The following is a 16,778-nucleotide window of genomic DNA, read 5'->3' as shown; positions in this document are numbered from 1 at the left end:
AATTTCCTGACAAAATGACTTTACACTTTGCTCTCTTTCCTTAAGATTACTTGTTAACAATCTTTGCAAATTTTAAAATTCATTCGTGGGACATGGGCATCATTGACTGTCCAGCATTAATTGCCTATCCATGTTTGCCCTTGAGAAGGTGGCAGTGAGTTGCTTTCTTGAACGGCTGTAATCTATGTGTTGTAGGTTGATCCACAATACTAGTAGGAAGGGAATTCCAGGATTTTGACCCAGCAACAATGAAGGAACAGTGATGTATTTCGAAGTCAGGAGGGTGAATAGCTTGGGGGAACTCGAAGCTAATGGTGCTCCAATGATTCTGCTGTCCTTGTCATTTTGGATGGAAGTGGTCATGGCTTCAGAAGGTGCTGTGCAAGGATCTTTGGTGAATTTCTTCTTAATCTGTTGTATCTATCTATCTTTCTTGTTGACTTTTCTTTAAAAGCATAAGGCAGCCCACAATGCAAGGGACCAATGTATACAACGTCACAAATGTAACCTCTTTGCCAAATGTATGAGAGACCATTTGATGCATTTTGCAGTTAGCAGAGTTAATTGTCTGGGTAATCCAAGATGGAGGATGGGGAAAATTTCTGGCTGTAACAGGCTGCTCCTTTTTTGAGGTATTTTCAGTGTTGGAGGTGATTTCCTCGAATTCTAGGAGCAGCAATTACTGTTTTATATGCTATTGCATTGTTTTGGAACTTTGGAAAAAAAAAAGCACTTTATAAAGGGAGAGGAGCAGACAAAGGGAGTAGGAGAGAGAGAGAGAGCTAGAAAGAAAAACCCACAATGCTAACTGACACAGCAGTGAACCTGCGCAATTACTGCCTTTGCTGTTTGAATTCATGTATAACTGGACATTGGAGTGCATCTGGGAAAATTAACAAACAGTGAAATTCACAACTAATCTTGGAGGAACCTGTCTGGGAGAGGTCCCAGCATAGAAACAGATAAGTGAATATTTTTAAGTGTAGCCTAACAGTAAGTCAGCAGTAGTGAGTAGAGTGGGTTCTTTCTTGATTATATGTTTTTTTAAGTTGTGTCTCTTGATTAAACTTAAAAATATAAGCCATAATTATTAAGTTAGCCTGGAGTTGTGTTTTGTAGAGGAATAAGACAGTGCTATTTTCTGGGTTATAGATTGAAAGAAGCAAAAGTGACCTTTAGTAGAGTCATATGCTCTTCTTGTCAGATGTGGGAGTTTAAGGAGAGTTTACGGGTTACTGAGGATTATATCTGCAATAAATGCCATTGGTTGCGAATCCTATCAGATCAAATGGATCAGTTAGAGAGACAGTCAGAGGCAATGAGGAATTTACAAAAGCAAGTAGATGTAATGGATGGCAGTTATAAGAAGGGAGAAAAATTACAGATACTGTCACATAGATGGGTTAACTCCAGGAAAGGTAATAGAGGTAGGCAGGTAGTGCAGGAGCCTTCTGTGGCTATCCCCATTTCAAACAAGTATGCTGTTTTGGAAAATGTAAGGGGTGATGGATTATCAGGGGAACGTAGCACGAACAGCCAAGTTTCTGGTATCGAGACTAGCTCTAATGCAATGAGGGGTATGTTGGGTTCCAAGACATCAACTGTGTTAGGGCACTCTCTAGTCCGAGGCACAGACAGGCGTTTCTGTGGACTGCAGCAAAAAATCAGAATGATGTGTTTTCTCACTTGTGCCAGAATCAAGGGTGTCTCAGAGAGGGTGCAGAATGTTTTCAAGGGGGAGAAGGCCCAGTCATTTTACACATTGGAACCAATGACATAGGAAGGGAAAAGGATGAGATTCTGAAGGGAAAATATAGAGAGTTAGGCAGGAATTTAAAAAGGAGATCCTTGAGAGTAGTGATATCTGGATTACTCCCAGCGCTACGAGCTAGTGAGGGCAAGAATAGAAGGATAGAGCAGATAAATGCATGGCTGAGGAGCTGGTGTATGGGAGAAGGATTCACATTTTTAGATCACTGGAATCACTTCTGGGTATACTGGCAGGGAGATTTGCTAGGGCTGCTTGGGAGGATTTAAACTAGTAAGGTGGGGGGTGGGACTCAGGGAAAGAGATTAACCTGAGACTGGTACAGTTGAGAACAGAAGTGAGTCAGTCAGGGCAGGCAGGGACAAAGCAGAGAACAAGGTAGGACTGATAAATTAAACTGCATTTATTTCAGTGCAAGTGGCCTAACAAGGAGGGCAGATGAACTCAGTTAGGTACATGGGACTGGGATATCATAGAAATTACAGAAATGTGGCTCAGGGATGGACAGGACTGGCAGCTTAATGTTCCAGGATACAAATGCTACAAGAAGGATAGAAAGGGAGGCAAGAGAGGAGAGGGAGTGGCATTTGTGATAAAGGATAGCATTACAGCTGTGCTGAGGGAGGATATTCCTGGAAATATATCCAGGAAGATTATTTGGGTTGAACTGAGAAATAAGAAAGGGATGATCAACTTATTGGGATTGTATTATTGACCTCTTAATAATCAGAGGGAAATTGAGAAACAAACTTGTAAAGAGATCTCAGCTATCTGTAAGAAGAATGGAGCAGTTATGGTCCGGGATTTTAACTTTCCAAACATAGACTGGGACTGCCATAGTGTTAAGGGTTTAGATGGAGAGGAATTTGTTAAGTGTGTACAAGAACATTTTCTGAATCAATATGTGGATGTACCTACTAGAGAAGGTAAAAAAAACTTGACCTACTCTTGGGAAATAAGGCAGGGCAGGTGACTGAGGTGTCAGTGGGGGAGCACTTTGGGGCCAGCGACCATAATTCTATTAGATTTAAAATAGTAATGGAAAAGGATAGACCAGATCTAAAAGTTGAAGTTCCAAATTGGGGAAAGGCCAATTTTGACGGTATTAGGCAAGAACTTACGAAAGCTGATTGGGGACAGATGTTTGCAGGTAAAGGAATGGCTGTAAAATGGGAAGCCTTCAGAAATAAGATAACAAGGGTCCAGAGAAAGTATATTCCTGTTAGGATGAAAGGAAAGCTGGTAGGTATAGGGAATGCTGGATGACTAAAGAAATTGAGGGTTTGGTTAAGAAAAAGAAGGAAGCATATGTCAGGTATAGACGAGATAGATCGCATGAATCTTTAGAAGGGTATAAAGGCAGTAGGACTATACTTAAGAAGGAAATCAGGAGGGCAAAAAGGGAACATAAGATATCTTTGGCAAAGTAGAATCCAAAAGGTTTTTACAAACACATTAAGGACAAAAGGGTAACTAGGGAGAGAAAAGGGCCTCTCAAAGATCAGCAAGATGGCCTTTGTGAGGAGCCGCTGTAAATGGGGGAGATACTAAATGAGTATTTTGCATCAGTATTTACATGGAAGATATAGAATGTACAGAAGTAGATGGTGACATCTTGAAAAATGCCCATATTACAGCGGAGGAAGTGCTGGATGTCTTGAAACACTTAAATATGATTAAATCCCCAGGACCTGATCAGGTGTACTCAGTGGAAGCGATTGCCCAGTCACAGGTGAGATGTCAGAAGACTGGAGGTTGGCTAACGTGGTGCCACTGTTTAAGAAGGGTGGTAAAGACCAGTGAGCCTGACCTCGGTGGTAAGCAAATTGTGGAGGGAATCCTGAGGGCAAGGATGTACATGTATTTGGAAAGGCAAAGACTGATTAGGGATAGTCAACATGGCTTTGTGCATGGGAAATTGTGTCTCACAAACTTGATTGAGTTTTTTGAAGAAGTAACAAAGAGGATTGATGAGGGCAGAGTGGTAGATGTGATCTATATGGATTTCAGTAAGGCTTTTGACAAGGTTCCCCATGGTAGACTGGTTAACAAGGTTAGATCTCACGAATACAGGGAGAACTACCCATTTGGATACAGAACTGGCTCAAAGGTAGAAGACAGAGGGTGGTGGTGGAAGGTTGTTTTTCAGACTGGAGGCCTGTAACCAGTGGAGTGCCACAAGAATCAGTGCTGGGTCCATTATTTTTCATCATTTATATAAATGATTTGGATGTGAGCATAAGAGGTATAGTTAGTAAGTTTGCAGATGACACCAAAATTGGAGGTGTAGTGGACAGCGAAGAAAGTTACCTCAGATTACAACAGGATCTTGATCAGATGGGCCAATGGGCTGAGAAGTGGCAGATGGGGTTTAATTTAGATAAATGTGAGGTCTGCATTTTGGGAAAGCAAATCTTAGCAAGACTTATACACTTAATGATAAAGTCCTAGGGAGTGTTGCTGAACAGAGACCTTACAGTGCAGGTTCATAGCTCCTTGAAAGTGGAGTCGGAGGTAGATAGGACAGTGAAGAAGGCGTTTGGTATGCTTTCCTTTATTGAGTACAGGAGATGGGAGGTTATGTTGTGGCTGTACAGGACATGGGTTATGCCATTTTTGGAATATTGCATGCAGTTCTGTCTCCATCCTATCAGAAGGATGTTGTGAAACTTGAAAGGATTCAGAAAATATTTACAAGGATGTTGCCAGATTGGAGGATTTGAGCTACAGGGAGAGGTTGAATAGGCTGAGGCTGTTTTCCTTGGAACGTCGGAGGCTGAGGGGAGTGACCTTATAGAAGTTTATAAAATCATGAGGGGCATGGATATGGCAAATAGACCAAATCTCTTCCCTGGGATTGGGGAGTCCAGAACTAGAGGGCATAGGTTTAGGGTGAGATGGGAAAGATATAGAAGTGATCTAAGGGGCAACTTTTTCACACAGAGGGTGGTGCGTGTATGGAATGAGATGCCAGAGGAAGTGGTGGAGGCCCATACGTTTGGAACATTTAAAAGGCATCTGGATGGGTATATGAATAGGTAGAGTTTGGAGCAGACCTGGGCATTTTACGGCCCGCAGGCTATATCCGGCACTTTGGTCGTTCCTGTCCGGCCCGCATGAGGTCAATCTTAAATTAGAACATAAATGAAAAAGTATTTACGCCATGCACGCAATACAACTGTGTCGCTTTTGTTTTGGAAAGGATGTTTTTTTTATTTACGTATGGATGCACATGCGCATGTATGTGTGTGTGTGAACAGCTAAAAGTGATGCTTGCTGGCTAGCCCTCAAAACGTCAGCTCACGCCAAGACAAGTTATGTCATATCCCACAAAATCGCCAGAAACAGTAAACCAGTTTCTGATGGAGAGTTTATTAAGGAGTGCTTGTTGGACTCTGCAGAACTAATATGCCCGGAGAAAAAGGAGTCTTTTGAGAATGCGCCCTTCTCCCGATGCACTGTAACGAGAAGGATTGGGGACATGGCGAGAAATCTGGAGCTTCAGCTGCAGCAAGAGCGGTCAACTTTGACTTTTTTTCCTTGGCTTTGGATGAGAGCTGCGACGTGGGTGACACAGCCCAGCTACTCATCTCCATACTTGGGATAACTACGGACTTTAAAATCACAGAGGAGCTGGCAGCCATGCAGTCAATGAAAGGAACAACAACTGGTAATGATTTGTTCACGGAGGTAAATGCATGTTTGGACACGTTGGGACTAAAATGGGTCAAGCTGGCGGGTGTGACAACAGATGGTTGTCCAAATCTAACGGGAAAAAATGTTGGACTCTTAAAGAGAATGCAGGATAAAGTGACAGAAATTGACCCTGAACAGAAATTGGTATTTTTGCATTGTATTTTACATCAGGAAGTGTTGTGTAAGTCAGTGTTAAAAATTAACCATGTGGTTGATGTTGTAACTAAAATAGTTAACTTCATCAGGGCAAGAGCTTTGAATCACAAGCAGTCTATTGCACTTTTGGAGGAAAATGAGACTGAACATCGTGACATAGGCTACCACACAGCTGTCAGGTGGCTCAGCCTGGGCAAAATGCTGAAAAGTGTATGGGCTCTGAGAGAAGAGATTCAAGATTTATGTGTGAAGCAAGGGAATGGCATTCCACAGCTTTCAGATGCAGACCTTGGTTTTGCTGTTGATGTGACTGCACTTACGAATGAACTAAATGTGAAACTGCAGTGCAAGGGCCTTTTTGTGCATGAAATGTACAACTTGATGAAGGCTTTTATGAGAAAGTTGCAGCTTCTCTCAAGCCAAATGGAGGACAACATTCTCACCCACTTGCCAACACTGAAGGAAGCCGCACCTTCAGCTGATCACCTCCACAGGTACTTATCTATGTTAGAAGCACTGCATGGTGAATTTTCAAGGTGATTTCAAGACATTAAAACGGTTGAGAATGAAATGTACATGATTTTTTTCCCCCGTTTACATGCGATGTGGAGAATGCACCTAGTGATGTTCAGCTTGAACTCATTGACCTGCAGTCTGACACACTTCTGGCAGAGTACTTTAGGTCAGTCTCACTGCTTGATTTTTACTCTTCCCTCAAAGAGAACCTTCCACACATGAGGAGGCATGCTCAGAAGATTCTAGTCCTCTTTGGATCTACCTATATATGCGAGCAGACATTCTCAGTGATGAAATTCAACAAATCCAAATACCGATCCTCTATCACTGATGATCACCTCTCAGCTGTCCTTCGCATATCCACCTCAGACATTCAACCAGATTTCAGTGCACTTGTTCAAGCCCAAAACAGACTGGATTTTTCTCACTAAACAAGTAAAATGAACTGAAAAACATCAAAAGCACTTATTGCTTTTTGTATAGAATTGTTTGTTGTTTGTATTACTGAACAATAAGGCAACAACTTTTCATTATTGGTTTGTGAGATTAACATGTTAAAAATAAAATGAAATACTGAAATTATTGTTTTTACTGTTTATTTCTTCTAGATTTGACCTACTCCATAATTTCATATCTTTATTGTAACAGAGTATCCTTATTCTTTTGATTATAAGTTTCAGTGCAAAACTATATAATTTAGTACTTTTCACAATGGGAGAAAATTAATACTGAGCAGAATTATGTTCAACTTATTGTTGGTTTGGCCCTCCAACACAACTCAGGTTTCTCATGTGGCCCCTTGGAAGAATTAATTGCTGACCCCTGGTTTGGAAGGATATGGGCTGGGTGCTGGCAGGTGGGACTAGATTAGATTGAGATATCGTTTCGGCATGGACGAGTTGGAGCAAAGTACTGTACATCTCTGTGATCCTATGACTCTAATTCCCTAGAGAAGTTTGTTCCAAGTATTGACTATCATATTTTTTAGAGATGCTTTTGATATACTGTCTTAAAATATCTTTTCATTAGTTTGAAGCTGCAGTCCTTATTCTCCTGCAATTTTAACTTTTTCCAATCCTTTCGCAATCTTTCATAGTTCTGTAAGAACACCTTGCAGCCACTTCATTCTCATGCTGGAAAGTTAAAATGTTGGGAATTTCTTAAGACACACAAAAACAGAAATTGCTGGAGAAATTCAGCAGGTCTGGCAACATCTCTGAAGTGAAAACAGAGTTAATGCTTCAAATCCAATTACCCTCCATCAGAATGTTTTTGTGTGTTTTAGATCTCCACCATGTGAAGTTAAATAGTCATAGAATATGAAACAGACCCTTCGGTCCAACCAGTCCATGCTGACCATAATCCCAAACTGAATGAAACCCTCGTGCTGTGCTCGGCCCACATCCCTCTAACCATTTTTTATTCGTGTACTTATCAAGGAGTTCTTTTAAATGTTGTAACTGTACACACATCCACCACTTTCTCTGGAAGTTCATTCCAGATAAGAACCACTAAGTAAAAAAATGTTGCCCTCAATTCTTTTTTTAAGTCTTTCTACTCTCATCTTAAAAATATTCTTTAGTTTATTTTAGCCAGGAGTTTCCCATTGGGTCTTCGTTTTGGACCACTGAAGCTTCAGAAGATCATTAGAAATCCTGGATGAATATAGTTTAAAGAAAGTTTCTGTGAAAGTAATAGTGACCGAAAACCCATGAGGAAATTCTCAATGCAGTTCATGAAAGGACAATGGTATCCATATGAATAAGTGATACATAATTCAGGAATGATTTGGAGACATATTGTCTAGCTATCACTATTGTTAACAGCTAACCCGAGAATGCAACTTTTTAAAAAAAAGGTTTTGTGATTTACATATGAAAGTGAAACTATCACTGTATTCTAACAGATGAAAGGCTTAACAGACAATCAATTTTTCAATGTATAATTTCAGTTACATCACACTGTAAATTTTTGCTATAAATTCTGTGTTAGGATTGAGCCCTCCATTATCACCTGATGAAGGAGCATTGCTCCAAAAGCTAGTGGGTTTCCAATTAAACCTGCTGGATTATAACATGGTATTGTGTGATTTTTAACATAATTCAGGAAAGTTAGCTGGCTCTTCCTTTCCACTAGAGGGCAGAAACACTGAGCAGTTTCATACTCATGGGAATGAATTTTCCGAGCCCCTGAACAACGTTGACAATGGTCAAAATATAGCAAAAATTCGATTTTCAACATTGAGACAAATAAGTCCAATTTTCTGTAATAGGGATCAACACATAGATGAGAATCTCGCTGGTGAGCAGGAAGTGACCTATTTGCATGTATTAACAGCTCACTATTATTTAATCTTACCCCATTTATATGCAGGTTGCAAATTTCTCTAGTAGCAGAGAGAAACTAGATGCTGTTAATACGCGCCATGAAAATCAGAGTGGCTGCAGCTCACCAGCGTCTTCTCTGGGAATCCAACATGGTCAGTACTCCCCAACATCTTGGGGTGACACAGAATTGGGTGAGAGGATAAATTGTGACGCAGATGCAGAGATACTTCATTGTGATTTGGACAAGATGAGTACGTAGGCAGAATCATGGCAGATGAAGAATAATGTGGATAAATGTGAGGATATCCACTTTGGTAGCAAAAACAGGAAGGCAGATTGTTATCTGAATGGTGAGAGATTGGGAAAGAGGGGGGAGGTGCAATGAGACCTGATGTCCTTGCACACCGGTCACTGAAAATGAACAGGCGGGTGGTGAAGAAGGCAAATGCTATGTTGACCTTTGTGGTGAGAGGATTTGAATACAGGAACAGGGATGGCTTGCTGCAATTTTACAGGATCTTTGTGAGATCACAGCTGGAACACTGTGTGAAGTCTTGGTCACCTTATCTGAGGTAAGATGTTCTGGCTACGAAGGAAGTGGAACAAAGTTTACCAGACTGATTCCTGGGATGGCGGATTGATATATGAAGAGAGACTGGGTCAGTTAGACTATATCCAGTACAGTTTAGAAGATAGAGAGGGATTTTCATAGAAACCCTTAAAATTCTAACTGGACTGGACAGAGCAAATGCAGAAATGATGTTCCCAATGACCAGTGTGTCCAGCAATGTGGGTCCCAGTTTGAGGATATGGGGTAGGCAATTTTGGACAGAGATGAGGTGAAATTTCTTCTCCTAGACAGTGGTGAGCCTGTGGAATTATTTGCTACAGAAAGCAGTTGAGGCCAAATCACTGAATGTTTTCAAGGAGAATTTGAATATAAGGCTTAAGAGGCCAAAGTGTATGAGGAGAAAGCAGTGGCTGGATGGTCAGTCAAAATCATTCTGAATGGCAAAGCAGGCTCAAAGGGCCAAGTAGCCTTCTCCTGCTACTAGTTTCTATGTTTCTATGTTTTATATATTGATGAATCCACCACACCCCGAACATGTTCTCACAGTCAGGTCTCACATCTGATATTCAAATGCTTTACTGCAATCTTGCACACTCAAAAATACTGTAAACCTTGATTCCAAGCCTCACAGGTTGTACGCAATATCTGCTATTCAATCATGACATGTTTGACTGAGGATGAGGGCCTCTGGCTGAGCTCAGCTTTGTATATTGAATGAAATCGGACTTGTACTTACATAGTGCTTTTTCATGACAACCGGATATTTAAGGAGTATGATAGCCAAAGAAGTACTTTCTAAAGTGTAGTCTGAAGTTGCAATGTTGGAAATGTGGCAGTAAAAATGCATAAGAAAATGCTTGAAAACAACAAATCAACCAAACAATGTGTTTTTTTATATATCGCTTGAGGATGAACTCTTGGTTGGCACACTGTAAATAACTCACTTGATCTTCTCTGAAATGGCACAATGATATGTTTTATGTCTACCTGAGTATGGCTGATGGAATCTTGGTTTAATAATTCTGCCAAGATGGCATTTCTGACAGGGCAATGCGCACACAGTAGTACACCCTAGTGCCATATTTTAGACATAATTGGCCCACATACTTTTCACTTGCAAGCCAAGTGGTGAAATCCAGGAGTCAGCAGCAGCTAACAGGCACTATGTGACCTTACCTCCAGAGAAGAGGTGGTGGTCATGAGAGTAATCATGGATAAGCAGGAGAGAAGAAAACATCAACATGACTTTATCCTTACTCTGAGACTTTCTTCTAACATCCCAATTGCTAGTAATGCTAATATTTCTTCTGATTTGCAAGCAGGAGAATTGTAATGAAGTCCACTTTGCTCTCCAAGCAAAACCCGACCAATGTGGTTTTACCCTTTCAGATGCCCAATAACTGCAACCAGTCCAGGCAATGGTGGATATAGTTAGAGGGTGAATTTAGAGGTGGCATACAGCGCTATTCAGGCAGTAGATTTGATTTGATTTATTAATATCACATGTTCCTAAGCACAGTGAAAAGTGTTGACTCACATGCTTCACAGACAGATGATACAACATGACATTGGTCTGCTCTATCATGTTTTGTGTGTTTTATCCTGTGTGCAGGTGTGTAGAATGTGCTCTAGACTAATGAGCTACGAAAAAGAATTGAGCTGAGCATTGTTCCTTCTCATGCTAGAGGTTTATTTTGCAACATTAAAGGCAATTTTGAGTCCTGACCATATATTAATGGTTATGGGCTTTACTACTCAATCAATTGTAAGGTTTTTTTTTGCATTGCTCTTGCAAGCATCATTTGTAACCTAGGGTTCTGCTTGTGTTTTATGCAATACCTCATCAACTATTGCAGGTTTCTTTTGCACTAAGCATTGCTGAATGGATGTTCTGCAGCTTTAAAATAATACTTAAATCCTCACCCATCTCCCAAAATTTGGCATTTGCAACCTCACCGGCATTATCAGCTAAGAATTTTGTTGGTGGCACAAGGACTATGCCTACCCACTTTTCCATGACTTTGTCCAATATAGTCTACCTGTCCTTTTTACTTATCACCATGGATATGCCAAACCTGGTCATCATTTCTACAAAATGTCAGAACAGACATTCTCATCTCCATTTCATATCTTCAGGTCCCTGACTACTACTTCATTAAATCCACAGATTAAAGGAATACTGACAAGGAGATGTGGTGCTGGCTTTCAATATCACACTGTGATGTGTTCTATCAAACAACCTCTATTCATATCCATAACTCTGGTTTCCTTTGCAGCAGCTTTAGTTTTTTAATGGGAAAATTGCACTTTCCAAATAACCCTCTTCTTATTAGCTAGACTCCTATCTGCAGAGGTCATCTGTTTGGACCTCCTGACAGAAACTCCAGGTTTCTTCCAAGGAATAAAATAATGCCTGGATCCTGTGAATTGCAACTTTACCACTTTATAAAATATGAATGCTTTATCATTTTCAATGTCCAAATGCACTTTCACTTTTTCTCAAAGATGTACTCAGTAATAACTATGTTACACTCTGAATAATAATGGTACTTATGAAATGATGCAGTCCTGCAATCTCACACAGGAGAACCACTCTCTTTGAAGACGATAACAAATTATCATCCTTGAATTGAAAGCAGATGCAAATTCTTTTAACCTACTTTTGTTTACTTTGTCTTTGTTTTCCAAATATCAGTTCAGCGAGATACCACACACAGTTGAGATATAGCCACTATCTAGTACAGCACAATTGAATGAATCAGTAACTGACATACTCCTGGGAGAACTTAAATCTTTGGCTACTTACGCAATATTTTCTTGCTATTCGTTCTTATCAAATAGTTGACTCCTTATCCTTGGACAATTCCTGACATAGCGCTAGTTAGAGTCACACTGAAAACATCTACTTATCTATGAACCTTTATCCCTGAGGATTTCTGAGATTTATGCATTGTTGGTTCTCACCCAATCTACATTTTTCTTGTATTCAGAAATTTATTGGAGGCGTGACCCTCTCAAAACATTTTTCCGCAATTTCTTCCTTATACAGATGCCTGTGGCTAGGCTGCCTTCAACCTACAAGGGTCAATAATCATAGCAATTCCCTGTATCACTGCAGAATCCCCAACATGTCCTGTAAAGATATCTGGAAATTAAAGTCTCCTTAAAAATATTTTAAGATAGCAGCATTATTGCGGAATTGAACATTGGCCAAATACTAAGTCTTTGTGAGATTTGTGTGCAGTCTGACAGCTTAAATGCCAGAACAGACTCTGGAATTTCTAAAACAAAACAAAGACTTGTGGATGCTGAAGAGCTAAAACAGAAACAGAAATTGCTGGAAAAACTCAGCAGGCCTGGGAGCATTTCTAGAGAGAAAGCAGAGTTAAAATTTCGAATCCAGTGACACTTTGTTAATTCTGCTTTCCATCCAAAAATGCTGCCAGACCTGCTGAGTTCCCCACCAACTGTCAAGTGTCTGTCCAAAATGTCAAATTTCTAGCCTTTTATATAATCTCTCAAATGCCATGATATATTCTTCAATGGGCTGATGGCCAATCTTACTAAATTATTCAATAAGTTATCCTCTTTGGAAACTCTGTCCATAAATCATATTACAATCTCCAGTCTCCCTTCATTATCCAGGATTATTATATCCTGTTTCAAAAATACTTCAGGTTTAATTTTACTCTTTCCTAGTTGAAACCATACCTTGTTTCTTCTTGATAGGAGAGGGGACCCAAAGCAATATTTCCACCTTATTCTTCTACAGCTTATATGGCTCTAATGCCAAAAACACTGGCAGATAATCATAATTCCTGATCCCGTAATATGACTCTGCCACCTAACTTTAACAGGTCACAAGGAGATTTGTTTCTGCCACAAACAGGAATTTTCTTCCGCTGTCTTTAATCGAGAAAGAGATCAAGGTTAATCCTCTGCTGCCATCTTTCACCCACAGCTATCCATATATTGAATCAGGCAGCAGAAGACTCTCAGAGATTTGCAAGGGTTTTATTGTGAATCAAGTTTAGTATGAGCATCAATTTTCACCTTTCCCTTCTGGAAGCCAACTGCACTAGGTAGGAACCCAGCTCTACCTTATTTGAAATAACCCATCACCAAATTAACCAATTACCCGATTAGTAAATAAGAACTCAATGCCTGGACCGTAGTTTGTCACAGCTTCCTGAACTTGGTAGAGGAGCTGAGGCTCCCCAAGAAGACCAAGACTTAATCAATTTAATTATATGGTGGACATATTGCAAACAGCATGAACAGATGGTGCAAGGTGCTCACATGCACTTTGTCTCAACCCTGTGTCATGGAAGCAATGGAAGGAAATGACACTGGAGGACATAGATCTAATATAGGACGGAGGGAGGTGAGTAATGCGGGCTGGGGTCCAACATGACTCCAAGTAGTGCCCACCTGCCTATGAGGTGGTGAGGCAGTGTTTGCAGATGGAAAAGGTTAGGCGGTAGCAAATTAAGGAGTCCTATCCTGACCTCTGTCCCAAAGCTCGCAGTCCCGGCCTGCACCATGCCTCAATTCCCTGTGCTGGCCAACGCCTGAGGCTGCCAGGATCCCAGCCTCTGCCTCCTCCTCAACCCCTTGTCTGTGAAACAGGTGCTGGCGATGATGTCACCACACATGTGACATGGTGATGTCATCAGTGTGTGCACAGATGCATCCTGCAGCATCTGCTGTTACAGACGCATCACTGCCCATGTCTGCACGTGTGCACCAGCAAATTCTGTTCAGCACTAATACTCCATTAATAATGTCATTTTTTGATGACTTGCTACTTTATAAAGACTGGAAAGTTCAAGGCACAACATGTCCCATTGTGTAACATTCCATAAATGCCTGTTGCATTTCATTAATTAGTTTTATGGATTCTTAATAACATATTTATATTTTAAAAACATTTTTTGTTGTAAACATCTATTATACTCAAAGCATATAAAGCTGGTGAACTAGACAGCTCAATTGAGACACATAGAAAACATCTGTGAAGACAATATTTCCTTTGTTGCTCTGCCCACACAAAAATCTAAAGAGATATTCATTAAATACCTCTGAACATAATTTAGGGCAAGCTGTCCTTGTTTAGATTTCTTTTTTCTTCAGTTTTCTTTCTTTTTTTTTGCCAGTTAAGCATTTGCAAGATTGAATCCAGTGCCTTAACTCCAATCACAGGCTTTTCTCCCTTGCCATTAACAATCTCCTCGCTGGAAATAACCCCTAAGGCCACAGTTTACAATGCTCACATTCTGTTAACAACACAAGGTTGACTATCAGTCAGATTCCCCTTCCTCCAACCCAGCAGCATTGCATGCCTCCATACTTAGCTGAGCTGCTGAAACTTTAACACATGCCTTTCTTATCTCCAGAGTCAATGGTCTTCTTAGTGTCTTCCCATCCTCCACCCTCCACACAATCTGATTAATCTAAGCATCTGCTGCCCGAGGTTATTTGGTAATGGGAATTATTTGCTCATTGTCCTGTCAATCCTGTTGACCTAAAATGGTGTCTGGTTCCATGTTACTTCACATTTAAAATTCTTCTCCTTCTCTTTGATTCCCTCCAGTGTAAGCTGCTCCTTCTTTTCTGCAGAACCTCTTTACATTCATAAGTAGCTTCCCTCCCTAAGCTCTCGTCTAGAGTATCACCCTCTCTTCCTTCACCACTTGTAGCTGTAAATCCAACAAGTTATCCTCTTGTTGAAAATTACTTTCCTAAATAACGTTAGGTGGGTTGGCAATGCTAAATTAGCCATAGTGTTCAACGATGTGTATGTTAGCCGTGGGAAATGCAGGGTTACAGGGAGAGGGTAGAGAGATGGGTCTAGGTGGGATGCTCCTCGGAGGGTGGGTGTGGACTTGTTGGGCCATGTGACCTGTTACCACACTGTGGGGATTCTGTATAAAAAATAAATTTCTGCCCTGTCACTTATTCTCCATCTTCAAAACTCACTTCATGCATCATGCCAGAGGCTAGACATTTGAACCATTCCTCCTTCAGCTTTATATTTGCCTTCCCTTTGTCTTCGCAAAACTATATTATGTTTTTATGTTAAAGTCACAGTATTTGCAACACATTTTGTTTCCCTTTATAATTCTCATCCCATATAGAAGGGGGTAGTGGGAAATAATTCCCACTTCAAGCCAATCACCTGAGATATAGAGTCATAGAGATGTACAGCATGGTCCAACCCATTCATGACGACCAGTTACCCCAACCCAATCTAGTCCCACCTGCCAGCACCTGGCTCACATTCCTCCAATCCCTTCCTATTCATATACCCATCCAAATGCCTCTTGAATGTTGCAATTGTACCAGCTTCCACCGCTTCCTCTGGCAGCTCATTCCATACACGCACCACCCTCTGTGTGAAAACATTGCCCCTAGGGTCTCTTTTATATCTTTCCCCTCTCACCCTTAACCCATACCCTCTAGTTCTGGACTCCCCGACCCCGCATGCTAGCTTAGTGGTTAGCACTACTACCTCACAGTGTTTGGGACTCATGTTCAGTTCCAGCCTCAGGTGACTGTCTGTGTGGAGTTTGCACGTTCTTGCCGTCTTTACATGGGTTTCCTCCAGGTGCTACGGTTTCCTCCCACAATCTAAAGATGGGCAGGTTAGATGGATTAGCTGTGCTAAATTGCCCATAGTGTCCAGGAATGTGTAGATTAGATGGGTTAGCCATGGGAAATGCAGAGTTGCACGGTTAGGGCAGGGGATGAGTCTGAATGGGATGCTTTTTGGAGAGTCAGTGTGGGCTTGTTGGACCGAATAGCCTGTTTCTACACTGGATGGATTCTATATTTTAAAAAAAACCTTCTTTCATCTTCCTTCCTTCCTACTGTGCAACACAGTATCTCCTCTCTATGACCTGCCTAAGATTAGTAATTGAATGTTGTGGATTCATTTTATAAACCCACACAATGACATAGTGGACAGGGTTTCTAAATTTTTGTGCTTTAATTTAACAAAGCACATGCCTAGCAGGACAAGCTGGGGGTTTAATATTTTGCTTACGTCCAAGTGAACTGGATGTATGATAATTTTCAAGTAAATCATAAATCTGAAGGGGAAGACCATGTTAAAAACTCTGGAAGACAATTGTTACTGCAGTTCTTGTCATCACTTTTTTTTTAACATTCTGCCCATCTGTTATATAGAAACAGTTGAATAATCATGGGAAATAGTTTAATTAATTCCCACAATAAAGCAGAACATTTGAAATCCCAGTATGTAAAAGTTACAATTAAGTCGTTGCAACACTGGAATATTACAAGGAGCAGAGTGGAGGCAGATGGAGCTTGTCAGACAGGGTGACGTGGGCTTTGCTAAATAACAGGAAACTCCAACAAACATTGCCTAAGTTCCAGACAGAGATAGGAAATCAGAACCTTACCATGGGAACTCAGTTCCGACAGTATGGAATCCACAAATCAGATGGTGTATGCCAACTTCATTATTTCTTCATTCTTTGCAAGAAAGGAGAGACAGCTTGAAGTGGAGTTGCATCTCCTTATCATGTACATATGTGGTTGGAGGTGAAAAAACAAATCCAGGATAAATTAAAATGTCTCATTGCAAATGATTCACAGTTTGGTTCTCTGAACGCAAAGCCAAAATAAAAACTCTATAAATGTCAAATAGAGGTCAACACTGCGTATATATGTCAAAAAATAAATAAAATTGTCAGTGCCAGCTACCTTGCAGATAGCTTTC

General features: G+C 40.7%; 1 protein-coding gene across 1 annotated transcript; it reads left to right on the top strand.

Annotated features, from left to right (window-relative positions):
- Positions 1 to 5,221: 5,221 nt before the first annotated feature.
- On the top strand, positions 5,222 to 6,695 carry LOC148145881 (general transcription factor II-I repeat domain-containing protein 2A-like). Its single transcript, XM_087999299.1, has one exon. It carries the CDS (start codon positions 5,222 to 5,224, stop codon positions 6,158 to 6,160), a length of 939 nt encoding a protein of 312 aa, XP_087855425.1. The 3' UTR covers positions 6,161 to 6,695.
- Positions 6,696 to 16,778: the final 10,083 nt, after the last annotated feature.

The sequence above is a fragment of the Chiloscyllium plagiosum genome, unplaced genomic scaffold, assembly GCF_037043375.1.
Source record: "Chiloscyllium plagiosum isolate Xiang-an unplaced genomic scaffold, Cpla_swu_hap1 HiC_scaffold_23, whole genome shotgun sequence".
NCBI lineage: Eukaryota > Metazoa > Chordata > Chondrichthyes > Orectolobiformes > Hemiscylliidae > Chiloscyllium > Chiloscyllium plagiosum.
This window is presented reverse-complemented; position numbering and strand designations above follow the sequence as displayed.

What these genes read in the sequence shown, in the direction of transcription:
- LOC148145881 (XM_087999299.1), top strand. Translation starts at nt 5,222, where the DNA reads ATGCACTGTAACGAGAAGGATTGGGGACATGGCGAGAAATCTGGAGCT.